This window comes from Symphalangus syndactylus, chromosome 11 (genome assembly GCF_028878055.3).
Source record: "Symphalangus syndactylus isolate Jambi chromosome 11, NHGRI_mSymSyn1-v2.1_pri, whole genome shotgun sequence".
Lineage (NCBI taxonomy): Eukaryota > Metazoa > Chordata > Mammalia > Primates > Hylobatidae > Symphalangus > Symphalangus syndactylus.
This window is the reverse complement of record NC_072433.2, coordinates 45,565,903-45,585,388: the sequence shown is the minus strand read 5'-3', so window position 1 is coordinate 45,585,388 and position 19,486 is coordinate 45,565,903. Positions and strand designations below refer to the sequence as shown.

General features: G+C 36.9%; 1 protein-coding gene across 2 annotated transcripts in view; it reads left to right on the top strand.

Moving 5' to 3' along the window:
- LOC129457711 (lon protease homolog 2, peroxisomal) overlaps positions 1-19,486 on the top strand; it is a 126,382-nt gene that overhangs the window by 23,589 nt on the left and 83,307 nt on the right. For both annotated transcript variants that reach the window (XM_055233165.2, XM_055233167.2), the window contains 2 exons: positions 2,358-2,616; positions 10,273-10,414. In XM_055233165.2, coding sequence (XP_055089140.1) covers positions 2,358-2,616; positions 10,273-10,414 — 401 coding nt within the window. The remainder of the gene's footprint in view (positions 1-2,357; positions 2,617-10,272; positions 10,415-19,486) is intronic.

Genomic DNA, 19,486 nt, shown 5'->3' with positions numbered 1-19,486 from the left:
GTCTTGCCCTGTCGCCTAGGCTGGAGTGCAGTGGTGTGATCTTGGCTCACTGCAACCTCCGCCTCCTGGGTTCAAGTGATTCTCCTGCTCTAGTCTACTGAGTAGCAGGGATTACAGGCGCCTGCTGCCATGCCCAGCTAATTTTTGTATTTTTAGTAGAGATGGGGTTTCACCACGTTGGCCAGGCTGGTCTTGAACTCCTGACCTCAAGTGATCCTCCCATCTCGGCCTCCCAAAGTGCTGGGATTACAGGTGTGAGCCACCGAGCTCGGCCCCCCGTTCATAATTTCTGAAAGAGAAGTTTACCTACCAAGTGGAGATCTCAGATAGTAACCGAAAGCAGAAAGGAAAGCAGAGAGGAAAGAGTTGTAGGAAATATGTTCGCAGATTTTCCCATCTTAGAGGAGTCAGTAGATACCATTTCAATCTTCCAATTATAAATAGGGAAATTTATATTGAAATTTGAAATTTTTTTGCATATAACCACATGTTATTCAAAACAGGAAGTATGCTTTCTTGAATAATTAGAAAAATATATCCTGTATAGAAAAGATAGAAAATAATTTATACAGCACGGAAATCACCTTTACTTAAAAGATTGAAAGAACTTCTAAAATTGTCTTTATTTGGCATATTTCTTGCAAGAAATTTCTTCACAGTGTTTTCAGTCTTTTCTAAATTATCTTGACTTTTATTCTTACCTTACTGAATGTGTTAATCATGAATGGATAATGCATTATAACAAGTACCTTTTTAGGTACAAGATGATATTTTGATGGAAACTTACTCTTCTTGGACATGATGATATTGATGACCTAACATTGAACCATCTTTGCATAACTAAAATAAATCCCACTGGGACTTAGTAGATTATTCTTTATAGATTTGATTTACTAGCATTTTAATATTTACAGCTATATAAAAAGGGATTTGTCTGCGGTTTTCTTTTATGTTTACTGTGGTAGGTTTTAGTGTCAGGGCTAGCATTGTGAAACAATTGAGAAGCTTTCTATCTTTCACTTCTTTACGTATTCATTGGTTGGGTTCTGGAGCCAGGAAAGGGGGAAGAAATTTTAGTTCTTCTTCTACGTCACGTCACTCACCTAGGACTCTGACTAAAATCAATAGTACTATAATTAAATTACGTAGTTTACTGCTTAACTAGGTTTTTTGGGGGACTAGCTTGGGAACCAAATTACCATCTCAGGCCATTTTTTTCCTTTATGAAATATCCTTAGCAAATTCTAAATAATTAATTAAAAGAGTATGTATTAATTAATTAAAAGATTTGTGTGTATTTCTCTCTCCCATCTTCTTCTTTCACTGCCAGCATGATCATGTGGCTGTGTATTATCCCCTGGCAGCCACCCAGCTAGTGAATTCATTTTGGCTTCTGTTACTTGGTGTTTAATCTGAGTATTTTAAGTGCTAAAACATATTAGTAAACCTGTTGAAAGCTTGGCTCTAGAAACAAAGCCTAACTCATACACTTCTGGTGAGACTTTGATACAACTTTCTGTGTGGCAATTAGGCAATTCTTTACATCATCTTTTTTTTTTTTTTTTTGACCCAGCACTTCTGTTCATAGAAGATAAGCTGAAAGAAATCATTGCAGATACATGGGAAGATTTAGTTACAGTGATGCACAGTTGAAGCATCTTTTATAAATGTAAAGATGTGTAAACAACTTGAATGCTCAGCAGTAGGGAATTAGTTAAATGAATATAGATAATTAAGTAATGGAATATTAAGTAACCATAAGATGTTACTGATAAATATATGTGTGACAGTGAAAGCTGTCATATATTAAATGAAAAAAACATTTTACAAAACTTAAAGGCCCCATAAAATCCCATTTTGAAAAACAGGTTTGTAAATGCATGCACACAGCCTGGAATTATACATACTGAAGTAAAGGTAGTGGTGTTCTCTTGGGGGCATGAGATTATGGGTAACTGTTTTCTTCTTTTCTATTAGCGTTATCAGGTTTTCTGGAATGAACATATATTACTACTGAAATAAGGAAAAAAATCACCCTTTTTAAAAAGGAACAAATGCCAGCACACATAGAATATGTAGAAATTAAGAAGTAATGCATAACTAGAAAATCATTCCAAATAAAATGATATGAACATTGAGTTTTTAATTGTGTAGTGCCTATCTCTGGAGACACTAAGTCTTAAGCAGAAAAACCAAACCAAATGCAGATCTCCTAGAATCCTCATTTAGAAGGATCCAAGTCTGTTCTTACCACATCTATTTTCAAAAAAAATATTTTGCTCTCGTCATGCTTGAAAGGAGTTCTTTAACTTAAAAATTTTACGTGTTCTAATTATTTCTGTTGGGTTATTTGACAGACCGCCTGGACATTAGGGCAGCTCGGATTCTTCTGGATAATGACCATTATGCCATGGAAAAATTGAAGAAAAGAGTGCTGGAATACTTGGCTGTCAGACAGCTCAAAAATAACCTGAAGGGCCCAATCCTATGCTTTGTTGGCCCTCCTGGAGTTGGTAAAACAAGTGTGGGAAGATCAGTGGCCAAGACTCTAGGTCGAGAGTTCCATAGGATTGCACTTGGAGGAGTATGTGATCAGTCTGACATTCGAGGACACAGGTAGAACACTTCTCTTAGTTTAATCTCTGATTCCTCTTTCTTTTTAATTGACTAGAGCTCCCTAAAAGCTTAGGCATAGCATACATCTGTTTTCCTTAAAGGGCTATTTGTGGTCCCTTGAATGGAAAGGGCATTTACAAGAATTATCAGCTAGCCGGGCGCGGTGGCTCACGCTTGTAATCCCAGCACTTTGGGAGGCTGAGGCGGGCGGATCACGAGGTCAGGAGATCGAGACCACGGTGAAACCCCGTCTCTACTAAAAATACAAAAAATTAGCCGGGCGCGGTGGCGGGCGCCTGTAGTCCCAGCTACTCGGAGAGGCTGAGGCAGGAGAATGGCATGAACCCGGGAGGCGGAGCTTGCAGTGAGCAGAGATTGCGCCACTGCACTCTAGCCTGGGCGACAGAGCGAGACTCCGTCTCAAAAAAAAAAAAAAAAAAAAAAGAATTATCAGCTAGCCTAGAGCCTCTAAGCATAATAAACCCAAACTAACCTTGATTTGTATGGCAGTGGATACCTACTCTGTGCCTCAACTTTCCTGGAATCTTGTTTGAATGTAATTACAAGTTATTTATGATTGGATATTATTATGTCTTTACACTCTTTTCAACCCAGTAGCATTCCATAAATAATGACCCCTAACTCTTAGAGTTAAAAAAAGTAACTGCAATAGGGAGGGCCAATAGGAGGAGGTAAGAAGTCTTTGATAACAAACTCATTCTGATTGTAGTCTAAACTTCCTTTTATGAAGGTTGGTTTGTATTATGAATATGAGTAATAAGGATAAATGTTAGCATAATTATTAAGAATTATTAAGGCTTATTCTTGCATTTTGGACTCACTTTCTATAAAAAACAATAAACTGTAAGAACTGTCTCTGTAGGCTGGGCGCAGTGGCTCATGCCTGTAATCCTAATGCTTTGGGAGGCTGAGGTGGGTAGATTGTTTGACCCCAACAGTTTGAGATCAGCCGGGGCAACACAGGGAAACACTTTTGTCTCTACAAAATTTATATTTAAATTTTTAATTTTCAGATTTTAATTTTTGTCTCCACAAAAATTAAAACATTAGGCAGGCACAGTGGCATGCGCCTGTGGTCCTAGCTACTCAGGAGGCTGAGGTGGGAGAATCATTTAGGCCTGGGAAGGTCTAGGCTGCAGTATGCCATGATTGTCCCACTGCACGCCAGCCTGGAGACAGAGACATTATCTCAAACAAACAAACAAAACAACAAAACTGTTTCTGATTAATCTGACATTATTAGAATCAGATTTTCATCTTGCATTCACTGTTCTCGTTGATCTCTTTGTTGATCTGATGGAAAATGCCTTGGGAAAGCATGAATTTACATTTCATGGTTTAAGGGATTCATAGCAATTGTTAAATTGTGAGAAAACATACCTGTAGTGTATGTGTTAAAGAACATGTTTAAATGTAGGAACCATGAACTGCTTATAAAACAGTATGATGCTTTTTTAATATCTTGTTTTCTATTTACCTTATTCAAAGGGATCCCTATCCAGACAGGGATGGGAAATGGTTTCAGAAACTTTTTTGTAAGAAATGGTTATTTTTATTCTCTTTTATTTGCTCACTTAAAATTCTTATGCATTTAAAAAGAATCATTACTGGCCTTGTGTGGTGGCTCATGCCTGTAATCCCAGCACTTTGGGAGGCCGAGGCAGGCAGATTGCTTGAGCTCAGGAGTTCAAGACCAGCCTGGCCAACATGGTGAGACCCTATCTTTAAAATATAATAATAATAAATTTTAAAAAAGACTCATCACAAGATTTTAGTAAATAAACAATGAGGGGTGCAGATCAGAGTAGAGAATTGATTTGGGTGATTTCTTCTGGCAATTTCAAAAGAGATTTTTGTCGCCTAGACTTCTTATTCTTGCATGTACCACTAGAGGCTGTAGTTTGCTTTCGTAAAGGAATTGGCATTTCTCTTGGACCAAACTTAAAGAAGCTGCATCTACGGCCTTAATCTTCTAATTTTAGCTACAGAGTAAGTATTTGATGGCATTTAGAGAGTGAGTTTGTGGAATTAATGCTATGTGAAATGGACATCATAAGCACATGACATGTAGGTAATTGTTCTTTTCACATTGGTATTGATTATTTGATAAGGCTTGGAAAGCACTTATTCAATGCTTGACACACAGTGAGCATTCCCTAAAAATTAGCTTTAACCATTATTTAAATTCTATTAATAAATTCTCAGGAGGACAAATTTAGATTTACAAGCTTCAGTATGAGTTTTTATAAATTTTAATCTGATTTTTTTAATTGCCTTCTAAAATATTTATCCTATTCTCAGCATTATTACTTAATTTATATGGCAGAATTATGGGAAAATGCATTTTTCTGTTGCCTATTAATGGACAGTGTATAGTGTCATGGTTCTCACCACTTATGAACATCGTTGGATTAAAATAAATCTCTATTTTAAATCCTTACTGACATATAAAATTTGCTCTTTTTTTCAAGTGAATATGCTTTTGTGTGTGTGACTGTATTAAGAAAATTGAGTCTGAAGAAAATAAGAATTGACTTTATGAGTCTTTTGTAAAAGGAGGTCATGTTACAATCACCATTGCCTAAAATATTTGTAAATATAACCTTTTTAGAAACATATATATGGAGGCTGTGATTGTTGCCATGTAAAAAGTATAAGGATTTGTTTTGTGAATCATTCTATTCAGCCTGATTTTAGATACACCTTGCTGGTGTTACTTAGCCATCAGTGTACCAGATGTTTGATTAACTACTATAGCAACCTGCCCTTGTGCTGTTGCGGATGTATGACCCATCTACCCCGTGAATTATTAAAGCCTGGTGAAAAATTTTATTTCAAACCCTGTTTTGAAGCACATGGAGTGTAGTGGGGTTCAGTTGTTGAGGAAAGGCTGAGGGCAGAGCATGCACTTAGGTCAGTTATGAATTAAAGGTGAATAGGAGGAGGAGAGAAAACAGCCGACAATTCCAGCACAACCATGGGTGTGCCTGGGGGAACATGTGGTTCCATGTGACAGTTGAGGCATTTGGGAGACAACCCAGGTCTTGGCATTTGAGTACCGGTCACGTGCTCACAGTTAGAGTTCATGAAAAGTTTTGTTTTTCCTCAGCCTCTGAGTAGGCACCACTGTTCCACAGTCTTAGAATAGACAAGGAAAAAGAAAGCTGCTTTGTTATTGCCCTTGCTTATCCTCTCGATTTTGCCACTCACTCTCCCTGTTTTCCCATGGGTGGAACACTTTCCTTTTGCTGAAAGTACCTGCGCATGAGAAGGAGGATGCCGAAAAGTTGGGGATTGATTTTAAAAACAAGCAAAGATATGTTTTTTATGGTTAAATGATAATGAGGTGGGAGATGGGGAAGCAAAAGAAAGCCTTGCCTTAATATTTAATCTTAAACTTGGAAAATAATAGTGATCTGACTAAACATTGCCTCATTTTTGTCTGTATTGTTTTGAGTAGCTTAAAGGAAGAATAATGTTTATGCTACGTATTAACTCATTCAGTTTTTCAGTCTTTTCGACATTTCTCATTTGGGTTTATCTCCATTGTGATTTTTCTGTCCACTTTGTAAGCCACAAAATACCCATTCCCTTCTATCAGTTTTAACAACTTAAATTTTTATATTTAAATATTACATTTAAATAATTTGAATCAATTCACACAAATTAAATATAAAGTAACTTCTTTTAAGACGAATTTTTATGAAATAATGTTTGCATAATTGCTTTTCATTTGTTCTTTGGTAAAAAGAAATATTATTGTTATGATATATCTTAAATCACTGTGGATATTAACTCCTAGAAATACTTTACCAGCTGTTTATTTAGATAATAAAATTATATTATTGCAAGAAATCCTTGTCTCAACTTGCAAACAAGATGAGAAGAAAAATGAACTTGTGATTTCCACATTGATACATTTTCATATGCAACCTAAAATGGTAAAATTATAAATAAAGTATTTCATTATTAGTTTCTACAAGGGAAAAATAACTGAAGCAGCAAGCTTCTAATATATTTTTTTAGCATAGTATACCAGATATATATTATGGTTTGCCCACTGTCCTTTCCACTTGTATTTGCACGTAGCTCTTCTTTGCCTGTCCAAAACTTAGGTTTATTTTAAGGCCTCAACCCAAGGCTTCCTCCATTAATGTAAGTGCAGTCAGTTATGATTTTACTCTTCTCTAAACTGACCATCTATTGTGCTCCTTTATAGAATACAGGCCTCTGGCATTTCTACCATACAACTGGGGAGATGAAACATAAATACCTTTATAAAAAGTACAAGCTTTCTCAGGCAGGGGATTTATCGTGTATCTCCTTTATGTACCCCATGATGCTTATTTAACATGGTGCTAAATGTGGTGAATGCTCTCTAGGTGTTTTGTGAACTCATGTAAGATTAAAACATAATATTTTGGAAGTTATGCAACCCTTTAGATGAGTACACCCATAGAAATTAGTCTATAAAAAGATTTAGGAATGACTACCAGAAGAATAATTGCATTTGTTTAGACATGCTACTATGCATTAAAATCCCAGTTTCTTAAAGACTGGTTTTCTTTTTGAGATCATTAGCATCTTTTTTAAACTGATTACTTTTTCCAGTTTGGGATACACACACACACCCACACACCCACCCACACCCCACACCCACACATCCACACACCCTTGGTAGAAAATGTGAAAAATAAAAAAAAGAAAGGAAAAAAATCCTCATGTTTTTCTACCATACAAAGATAATCACTGTTAACATTTGTTTTGTTCTGCCAGACTTATCATTGGATTTTAAGTAACAATTGTAATCCTGTCATTTTCACTTAACATTGTAACACTTAAACTCTTTTATATTCCAAATTCTTTGTAAATTTTATTTTAACGGTTTGCATTATAGCCTGCGGGAGCTGAGCCCTTTAATTGAATAGGTAGGAAGAGTGGATGGTGAAATGCCTATATTTTTCTTTCTTGTCTGCTATAAAAGACATTTGCAAAAGTTGAGGCAGAAATTGAAATGGGACTCAAATTCAGGTGTACTGAATTCTGCTCTTGTGCTTTTTCCAGGAAACCAGAAGTAAACTTTAAGTAGCTGTTGCTGATAACGATGAGCATCATTGGAAAGCTCACCGTGTGCCAGGGATCATGCTGTGTGCTTTGCCTGTGTTCTCTCATGATCCTTATATTAATATAACCCACCAGGTTGACATTATTATCCCCATCTTATAGGTGAGGAAACTGAGGCTTAGGTCAAGTAATTTGCTCAAAATAGTATTCAGAGGCCTGTACTGTGTTACCTTTAGAGTGCTGATGGAAAGATGCTTTGAGTGCTGGCACGGTGGATCTGGTGGGGAACAATCTTACAGCTCTATATCTAGCCTCTACTCTGTGGTAAGACCTCGTCTCTGTCATAAAAGTGCTCACTGGCTCTTTAGAGGAGGTTATTATACCCATGAATAAAAACTAGGTCGTAAGTAACCATCAGATGAGTTACGGGGCCAGTAAGTGCTGTAGACATTGCATTATTAGAGCGATCACCTTGTGAGAGGTAGTCAGAAAAAGTTTCTTAGAATTGTTGGGGTTTACGCAAGCAGGAAGAGGAGTATTAAGGGCAGGAAGGCACCATATTTTTAAGAAAGGTAAAAATTTTTAAGGGGCTTAATAGGATCTTGATTGTGGATGAAGCAAAAAAGTAATGGCAGCAAGTTGGGAAGATGAATGGGAGCTGGATTGTGAAAAGCCTCGAACTCCAGACAAACGAATTTGAACCTTATTCTGTAGGCTCTGGGAAGCAATGGAAAGTGTAAGAGGAATTGCTTATATGCAGTGTGAGTAGAATCTAGGATTCCACTTTTTTTAGAAAGGGTGCCTACCTAGAATATTATTTTCTCTCTGTAACTTTAGGTGTAGAATTGTCAGTACCTGTTTTTGAAGTTTACTCATCAAAAAAGGAAAGGCAAATAAATAACTGCAACAAAAAATGACCCATTAGAGGCTTTGAGATTCTTTTAAAAAATTCCCTTCCCTACCACTCTTAAAAATCAGAGTAATGGCAAATCTGTAAGTTCTCTAGAAAAATAATTGGAAAGAATTTATTGCCGGGCGCGGTGGCTCACGCCTGTAATCCCAGCACTATGGAAGGCCGAGGCGGGCGGATCACGAGGTCAGGATATCGAGACCGTAATGGCTAACACAGTGAAACCCCGTCTCTACTAAAATACAAAAAATTAGCCGGGTGAGGTGGCGGGCGCCTGTAGTCCCAGCTACGTGGGAGGCTGAGGCAGGAGAATGGCGTGAACCCCGGGGGGCGGAGCCTGCAGTGAGCCGAGATGGCGCCACTGCACTCCAGCCTGGGTGAAAGAGTGAGACTCCTTCTCAAAAAAAAAAGAAAAGAAAAGAAAAAAAGAATTTATTAATTCTGAGTCTTGTCTTTCCTATATCTGATTCTGAAATCTTGAATGTGCTAATTCCTTATATTAACAGGATAATGTTTATTGCCTTTGCTTCCCTCTGCCTTGGTCACCTTTCTCGGATGAAAGGCATTCCCATGATGTTTTTAAGGCTTGCTTGTCTTTTCAAAGGTCACTCTGTTTATTCTGTCCTACTTTATACCAGTCATGTGGCAGAAATCAGGCCTGCTCTGTGAATCGGCTTTGTGCAGATCGTGAGGTAACTGCGGCTGTTCCACTTATCATTGATCATTTTCTTCTTGGCAGTCAGGCTTTTATGCCTTTTCAGAGACAGCATTTGCTTTGCACAACGTAGACAGCAAGGTTATAATTAAAATTAGTAAATTGCTGCTTTAAGTTTTGCTGGCTTTGTAAAAAAGACACCTTTTTTGGTTTGATAAACATATGTGTTTTTATTTCATGCCATACTCTACATCTGTCATAATTATGTGGGTGATTCTTGTCCGAATACGATAAAGCAGGCTCTCGCATTTTAACGTTCAACAAAATACCTGGTGGCTGGCTGAACGTGGTTATTGCCAGTTAGTGCATATGGGATGAATACAGTTTTGTTCAAAAGGACAGAATAATGGAATTCTGATATAAATACTGTTGACCCCAGATCCTCATACTATAATTAATAGATTATTTCCTTTGAAAATAAAAGAGATTGGAGTTTTTCTTTTCTGTGGTTGTTTTTGGTCTGCATTCTGAGTGGCCGTTTGAACTGATTTTAATTTCCTTCGTGAAGATGATGATGTTTTAGCTGGCCCTGGGGCATCATTTCAGTGTGTATAAAGGTGGTTGCGTTGGGTAGGGGGATGCTCAGAAAAATCATGGAAAGCATGGGAATTCATAGGGTACTTTGGACATTTTGGAATCTTGAAGAGTAAGAACCATAACGGGTGACTTAAGTGTCATGTTTCTTCATTTCAACAAGTGGCAAAATGTGATACAGTTCTTCCAATATCATGGGCAACTTGTAGCCAGAATTAAGTAGAAGATAAGATTAGAATTGAATATAATAACTTTTGCTTTATCATAGTACCTTTTAAATACATAGTACCTCTTTGCTATATTATAGTGATAGCTAAATGATCTTTTCACATTCCTAAGTTTTGATTTCTGAATGGCGTCGCTCCTGCCTCCTGACATCTCACACTGTGAACGTGCTACTTGCTTTCTCTAGGCGCACCTATGTTGGCAGCATGCCTGGTCGCATCATCAACGGCTTGAAGACTGTGGGAGTGAACAACCCAGTGTTCCTATTAGATGAGGTTGACAAACTGGGAAAAAGTCTACAGGGTGATCCAGCAGCAGCTCTGCTTGAGGTAAGATTTGGAAAATTCCCTGTCTGTCTTCATACTGGAAGAGTATGGAGGAGGGTTGATAATCATATTCCAGTGATATACACAGTGGTGTAGCTTTAGTTATGGGAAAAACAGTTTGATACTGGCTGAGGTCTGAGCAATTTGGCACTTAAATTAAAATGTTTCTGAGATTTCTTTCACTAAGTTCCCTCTTTTTTTATTTTCCTTTTCTATTTTAATCAAATAGTTCAACAAAATTTTGTGCACACTTATTATCTAGAGACCAACAATTCTGCAGTTATGGCAAAAAAACAGCAAGCAAGTCTCCTTCTCCCTGGGGTCCCCCATGCCCTCTTCTGCACTTTGACCTCTTTAGCTTTTAGTTGATTAATCCTGTTTTCAAAATAGCATGGCTATCTTGCACTTCCTGATTTTTCTTTTTTTTTTTTTAGTTTTTGTCATTTTCTATAGACCACCCCCAATAGGAGGTGAAGATTTTACCTTTTTTCTTCCCTTGTCCCCACTGTATCATTTTTATACCCTAGATCTCGCAATAAGAATTTTTTTCTTGTTTTTGTTACATCCATATTAGTATTTACATTATTATGATTATGTAAATGCTTTTCACAGCAGGAGCCACATGGTAAACTATGATCACTTTTCCTGTTCCTATTTTTTTTTCTCTACTTTATAAGAATATTTTCAGAGTTAGCTGTCTTGTTTCTTTTGTTTTCTTTTTCACCAATCGTCTAATTCTGTCAAGACATTCAGACACTTTAGGTGTTCTATCCATCTTATCTTCTTAAGCGTCCATTCTGAACTGGTTGTTTTTGACATCAGGTTTTATGGCTGCCTTCCTAGGTTCTCCCTTCACCTTTCACCATGTTGGATTTCCTGTCTCCTGTATTCCATTTCTTGCTCTTTGTTGGTCCATTCCCTCATTTTTGTGGTGTTAACTCCCTGATAGCTTCCTGAGAAAGCTTGCATGAGTGGTAAATGTTTTAGACTTTGCATATCTGAAAATGTCTTTATGTTTCTCTCATACTTGATTAGTAATTTGAGTATAGAATTCTGGTTGGAAATAATTTTTCTACAGAATTGTACTTTGCCTCCATTTTACTTCACTTTCCCATTTCCAGTGCTGCTGTTCGTAAAACTGATTCCATTCAGTTCCTATCCTTTCAGACCTGCTTTACCCTGAAAACTTTCAGGTTCTTCCCTTTATCCTGGGATTCTGAAATTTCATAATAATCTGCCTTGGCATGGGTTTGTTTTCATGCATTTTTGCTTATTCTTTCTTTGAATTCTTCCTATTCTTTGGTTCTAAAATTTTTTCTTAAATTCGTTTATTGATGACTTTTCCTCTTTATTTTTTGGAACTCCCATGACTTGGATATTACATTTCTGACATATCTTTTCTCTCCTATTAGTCTCCACTTTTATGTTTTGCTCTACTTTCTGTGCAGACTTTTTCAGATTTATCTTTTAAAAACCCTCTGAATTTATTATTTCAAAAACTTTCTCTGCATGTTCTTTTATAGTATCCTGTTCTTGTTACGTAGTTATAATATATCTTATCTCCATGAGAAAGATACTTATAGATATTTTTTAAAATTTTACTTCTCTGACCACTTGGTATATTAAAAAGAAAAAGAAAAAAATTACTTCTCTTTAAGCTGCTTTTATCTGTTTATTATATATTTCTTTTAGTCTCCGTCTTTTATATTAGAGTCTTTCATTAGATATCTGGACATTTTTGTTTGTGTGTTTATATTTAATAGTAAGGAACAAAAAGGCTGATTGGAGGCGATGAGCATAGGAGTGGGGCTTATCAACAGTGAGGTCCACAATAGAGTCACCTGGCTGGGCTGTTTGGTTGAGGAATCTTCTACTCAATAGCTTTAAGTCTTCCTTCTTAGGATGGTCAGATTCCTCAGAGAAGACTCTTCCTGTCTCTTGCCTTGAGAATGAAGGCATCATTCTGGGAACCAAGCAGGGGAAGAATGATTCGGGTTGGAGGTATCACTGCATTCAGCATCCGTATATATGCATTCACCTGAGCTCTTGTTTTCAGCATAGTATATGTTCTTCTCAGCTGTGCCCAGGGTCCCTGTGAAGAAAACCGCTGTTTTATGTTCTTAAGAAAATAAACTTCCAGTGTTTTGCTGGGGTGGGGGAGGGGATCTGGGATCTGACTGCTTCCTAAATTTGTTTCAGCCAGTCCTCCTTATTTTAGCACATCAGCCCCTCCTCCCTTTTACCCTTGCTTAAAATATTATTAATGCAAATTGATTTGTAAAATTGAGGAAAACTTACTTTGTGGAAGTTTTTATTTTTTTCTTGTTTATTTCTGTGCTTTGAGCTCCCTCGTGCTTCCTGTTTTTTTTCTGTTTTTGTGATCTTAGAACAGGATGGCCTGGAACATGTGTCTTATTAAACAGGAGACCATACATTCTGGTTTGCCTGGCACAGTCCCAGTTTATGCCTAATATTAATTGCTCTCTTTTTTAGTCTCGGAAGTGGGTTTTGTTTGGACAATAAAAAAGTACAGTTACCTTACTTAAAAGCCCTGGTATTTGGAGGTAAGGGTTTGATTTGGCTCAGTTTTGCTATTTTTTATTGTAAGATCATTACCTTCTGGCTCCATAACTGGTTTACTCTGGTTCATTTTACTGTGAAGAGTAAAATAGTGAACATTATTTAAGATTTTAGTAGTTTCTTATATAATATCTTTAGACTTTCAGTTTAATTTATACTGGGACATTTTTTCAGGTTATCTGACAGATTCTCCCATTAGACACTTATAGTTATCCTGTTGAAAAGAATTTTAGAGTACTCCCCTGACACTTAAATTTTTTCAACAACTGTTTTGAAGCAAGTTCACCAAAGACAGCTTTACAAGTAGTAGTAGATGATTAAGTCCCCTGTCTATTTGTTCAATTGATACACAATATGTTTTAGGTCTTCACCTATATATACTTTGTAATTATTCAATAATATTTGTTAAATTGATCTTTGATAACAAGCAGCTAGCATAATGATATTTTCTTGTCTGATGTAGACCTTGGTACTCACTTTTTTGGCAATCGATTTATTAGCATTCAAAAAAAAGGTATGAAAACCTCAAATGATATCTCAGAGTAAATGCCCCCGGGCCCACATACTAATCATTGTAGTTTAGTTATGAATAGCATCGGTTCCTTACAGACTATAAATGCTATAAAATGAAGCAAGACATACATATGGAGGAACTGACTATCTTGGTACCTGACAGCCTCTTCCTCCCTGCTTGCCCAAGTCCTGGGTAAAAACCTCAGACCTCACAGATTGTTGAAACAGTTAAATAACAATACATTTTAAAGCACTCTATAAATGGTAAAGTACTCTACAGATGTTAATTTAATATCCACTGATATTTCTTCTGTGTCCATTTTGAAAGCCACCTGCTGTTTCCATTGCCAGTAGGTTCACTTAAATTTAAAAAAAGAACAAATTCAGTTACTCAACACTTTACATTTACAGTGAATATTCCTGAGAGTTTGGAGACCCAAGTATAGTTTTATTATCTTTCTACATAGAAAACCTACTTTTAAAAAATGATATCTAGATACTATTTGTAAATGTATAAGATTATTTTATGTTTAAGCTAATTTGTATTATTAAGGTAATATAGGCCAGATGTGAAGAATGTAATAGTAGATGTAAATATACACTAGAGTGCTTACTCTGAATAAAGAATAAACTTTTTCTGCTGTATATTCTTCTTTTTATTTATGAAGGATATGCCCGTTTCCTTGATCTACCATGTAATTGTTGCTTATGTAAAACAGAATGTATTTCAAGTTATTACTTAATATTGTCCAAAAAAGGAGAATTCAAAATTTAGATACTCTCTTTTGAAAATTTATTGGAAGACTATAAAAATAGGTCCAACTACTTAATTAATAAATGGTGGTAGGCAGTAGAATTTGGGCAAGTCTATAACTGAGTAGCACTAAAATATTAGATATAACAAAAGTAAGGGCTTGTATGTAATTAATAGACTTGAAAGAAAATTACGGAATTATTTTCTTACCAGATATATGTTATATTTATAACTGGCACATGTCCAGACTTTATTGTTAAATATGAATGCATATCTCAAATACATTTTTGTGTGAATGGGCAAATAAAATGCATGGATACAATAATTAATTGTCTTTATAGGCAATAATATTTATAGTTCAAAAAACATACATTCCACAAAATAGAAAAGTCACTAGTCTAGATATAGTAAACTTGCTTTAAAACTGAAGTTCTTACTTAATTAGAATTAGATCCAGTTAGTAATTAGATCAATAGTATATTTACTACTTAGATACAGTAGACATGATCTTTTGATTTGAGCTATACAATTATTGTCAAAGAATGTCAGAAGAGAGGGACTTAGACATCATCTAATCCAGCTTCATCCTCTTAAGGATAAAAAGCTTAAGGCCTGGCCGGGCACCGTGGCTCACGCCTGTAATCCCAGCACTTTGGGAGGCTGAGGCGGGTGGATCATGAGGTCAGGAGATCGAGACCATCCTGGCTAACGGTGAAACCCCGTCTCTACTAAAAATACAAAAAATTAGCCGGGCATGCTGGCGGGCGCCTGTAGTCCCAGCCACTTGGGAGGCTGAGGCAGGAGAATGGCGTGAACTTGGGAGGCGGAGCTTGCAGTGAGTGGAAATCGCACCACTTCACTCCAGCCTGGGCAACTGAGCGGGACTCTGTCTCAAAAAAAAAAAAAAAGCTTAAGGCCTAAGATATTATTTTAATTTTTTATTTCACTGCATGCTATATTAATGATACAATTTCCAAAAATCGAATGGAGTAAAAAAATGCCTTAAATAAGGCATACCTTGTTTTATTGTGTTGTGCTTCATTGTACTTCACAGACTGCGTTTTTTTAACAAATTAAATGTTTATGGCAGGTCAGGCGCAGTGGCTCACGCCTGTAATCCTAGCACTTTGGGAGGCCGAGGCAGGTAGATTGCCTGAGCTCAGGAGTTCAAGACCAGCCTGGCTAACATGGCGAAACCCTGTCTCTACTAAAAACACAAAAAAATTAGCTCGGCGTGGTGGTGCATGCCTGTAATCCCAGCCACTCAGGAGGCTGAGGCATGAGAATCGCTTGAACCTGGGAGGCAGAGGTTGCGGTGAGCCGAGATCACACCATTACACTCCAGCCTGGGTGACAGAGCAAGACTCTGTCTCAAAAAAAAAAAAAAAAAAAGTGTTTATGGCAACCTTGTGTCAAGCAAGTCCGTTGGCACCATTTTTCCAACAGCTTACTTCATGTCTGTATGTCACATTTTGGTAGTTATTGCAATATTTTTAACTTTTTCATTATTATATCTATTATGATGATCTGTTACCAGTGATCTTTGGTATTGCTATTGTAATTGTTTTGGAGCACCACAAACGGCACCCATGTAAGACAGCAAACTTAATCAATAAATGTTGAGTATGTACTAGCTGCTCAACTGGCCAGGCATTCCCCCTTCTCTCTCCCTCTCCTCTGGCCCTTATTCCCTGAGACACAGCAATATTGAAATTAGGCAAAGTAATAACCCTGCAGTGGCTTCTAAGTGTTGAAGTGAAAGGAAGAGTCATACATCTCTCATTGTAAATCGAAAGCTAAAAATAATTAAGCTTAGTGAGGAAGGCATGTTGAAAGCTAGGCCTCTTGTGCCAGATAGCCAAGTTGTGAGTTCAGAGGAAAAATTCTCAAAGGAAATTAGAAATGGTATTCCAGTGAACACACCAATGATAAGAAAGTGAAATGGCCTTATTGCTGATATGAAGAAAGTTTTAGTGTCTGAATAAAAGATCAAGCCAACTACAACATTCCCTTAAGCCAAAGCCTAGTCCAGAGCAAGGCCCTAAGTCTCTTCAGTTCTGTGAAAGCTGAGAGAGGTGAGAAAGCTGCAGAAGAAAAATTTGAAGCTAACAGAAGTTGGTTCATGAGATTTAAGGAAAGAAGCCATTTCTACAACATAAAGTGCAAAGGCAAGCAGCAAGTACTGATGTATTGTAGAAGCTGCATCATGTTATCTATCCAGAACATCTAGCTAACATCATTGATAAAGGTGGCTACACTAAAAAACAGATTTTTTATGTAGATGAAACAGCCTTATCTTGTATTGGAAAAAGTGTCATCTAGGACTTTCATGGCTAGAGAAGTCAGTACCTGGCTTCAAAGCTTCAAAGGGCAGGCTAACTCTCTTGTTAGGGACTAATGCAGCTGGTGACTTTAAGATGAAGCCAGTGCTCATTGACCATTCTGAAAACCCTAAGGTCCTTAAGAATGATGCAAAATCTACTCTGCCTTTGTTCTGTAAATGGAACAACAAAACCTAAGTGACAATGCATCTGTTTATAGCATAGTTTTACTGAATACTTTAGGCCCACTGTTGAAACTTACTGTTCAAAAAAAAAGATTCTTTTGAAAATATTACTGCTCATTGTCAGTGCTTCTGGTCACCCAAGAGCTGCGATGGAGATGTACAAGGAGATTAATACTGTTTTCATGCCTCATAAAACAACATCCATTCTGCAGCCCATGGATCAAGGAGTTATTTTAACTTTCAAGTCTTATTATTTAAGAAACACATTTTTTAAGGCTGTTGCTCCCATAGATTATGATTTGTCCCATGCATCAGGGCGAAGTACATTGAAAACCCCTAGAAAGGATTCACCATTCTAGATGCCATTAAGAACATTCATGATTCATGGGAGGAGGTCAAAATATCAACATGAACAGGAGTTCAGGAAGAGTTGATTCCAGCTCTCATGGATGACTTTGAGGGGATCAGACTTCAGTGGAGGAAGTTACCACAGATGTGGTAGAAATAGCAAGAGAACTAGAATTAGAACTCAAAGATGTGACTGAAATATTGCAATCTCATGATAAAACTTGAACAGATGAGGCGTTGCTTCTTACAGATGAGCAAAGAAAGCGGGTTTCTTGAAATGGAATCTAGTCCTGGTGAGGATGCTATGAACCTTGTTGAATGACAACCTTGATGTTGTGAACCTTGTTGAAATTCTAAACGATTTAGAATATTACGTAAACATAGTTGATAAAGGCAGCAACAGGGTTTGAAAGGATTGACTTCAATTTTGAAAGAAATTCTAGTGTGGGCAAAATGCTATCAAACAGCAATGCAGGCTATAAGGAATTCTTTAATGAAAGGAAGAGTCAATAGATGAAGCAAATTTTACCGTTGCCTTATTTTAAGAACTCGCCACAGCCACCCTAACTTTCAGCAGCCACCACCTGATCAGTCATCAACCATCAATACTGAGACAAGACACTCCACCAGCAAAATGGCAACAACTAACACTGAAGACTCAGGTGATTAGCATTTTATAGCAATAAAGTATTTGTTAATTAAGGCATGTACATTGTTTTTTAGACATAATGCTATTGCTCACTTAATAGACTATAGTATATCGTGTAAACATAACTCATATGCACTGGGAAACAAAAAAAAATACATGTGACTCACTCTGTTGCAAAATTTGCTTTATTGCAGTGGTCTGAAATTGAACCCACAGTGTCTCTGAGGTATGCCTGTATTGATTAGGGGTTGCAAATTTTAGTGAATAGGCAAATTTGCAAATATGGGATAATAAGGATCAACTGTAATTACTGCTTTATGCCATTATCTTTTAAATCAGATAAGAAAAAGTTACGTCAACAATATATTTATGCTGTCTTTTATGTTTGCAACGTAATCACTTCTGCCAGTGCTCTCTATTTCTTTGTGTGGATACTGTCTAGTGTCCATTAACTTCAGTCTTTCGTATTTCTTGTCTCGTCTTCTGGTGACATATTCTCAGTTTTTGTTTTTCTGGGAATGTCTTAATTTCTCCTTCATTTTTGAAGTAATTTTGTTGGTATAGAATTTGGGTTGACAATTGTTTGCTTTCAGCCCTTTCATATGTCCTCTCACCACTTTCTGGTCTCTGTGGTTTCTGCTGTGAAGCCAGCTGTTAAGCTTGTGGTGGATCTCTTATGCTTAATGAGGGCAGCATTTTTCTCTCGTAGTTTTCAGAATTCTCTCTTTGTCTTTCATTTCTGACAGATTGACTGTGTTTATGTGTGATCTTCTGAGTTTACTTAGTTCTTTTTGAGCTTCTTGGGTGTGTAGGTAAATGTTTTTCATCAAATTTGAGAAGTATGTGGCCAGTATTTCTTCAAATATTCTCTATGCCCCTTTCTTTTTCCTCTCCTGAAACTTGTATTATGGTGTGTTGGTGATCTTTGCGGAGTCCCGTAGGTCTCTGAAGTGCTGTTCACTTTTTTTAAAGCCTTTTTTTTTTCTGTTCTTCAGACAGGATCATCTCAGTTGACCTGTCTTCAAGTTCATTGATTCTTTCTTCTGCCAGCTGAAATTGTCGTTCAGCCCCTCTAGTGAATTTTTCATTCAAATTACTGTAGTTTTCAACTCCAAAATTTCTGTTTTAAAATTTTTATTATTTATCTTTGTTTATATTCTCTATTTGTCAAGACATCATTCTCATACTTTCCTGTAATTCTTTAGACATGATTTCCTTTAGTTTTTTAAATGTTAGTAAATATATATAACAGAAAAAATGCCATTTTTACCACTTTTATGTGTACAGTTCAGTAATGTTAAGCACATTCGCATTGTTGTGCAGCCAATCTCCAGAACTTTTTCATCTTGTTAAAGTGAAGGTGTATACTCATTACACAGCAATTCCCTGTTTCTTTCTGCCTCCCTCAGTCCCTGGCAGCTAGCATTCTCTTTTCTGTTTCTATGAGTGACTACTCTATATACCTCATATAAGTGCATCATACAGTACTTACCTTTTTATAATTGACTGACTTCACTTAGTTTCCTCAAAGTTCATCCATGTTGTGGCATTAGTTTTTAAAGCATATTTGTAATAGCTGATTTGTAATCTTTTTTTTTTTGAGACGGAGTCTCGCTGTGTTGCCCAGGCTGGAGTGCAGTGGTGGGATCTTGGCTCACTACAAGCTCTGCCTCCCAGGTTCACACCATTCTCCTGCCTCAGCCTCCCAAGTAGCTGGGACTACAG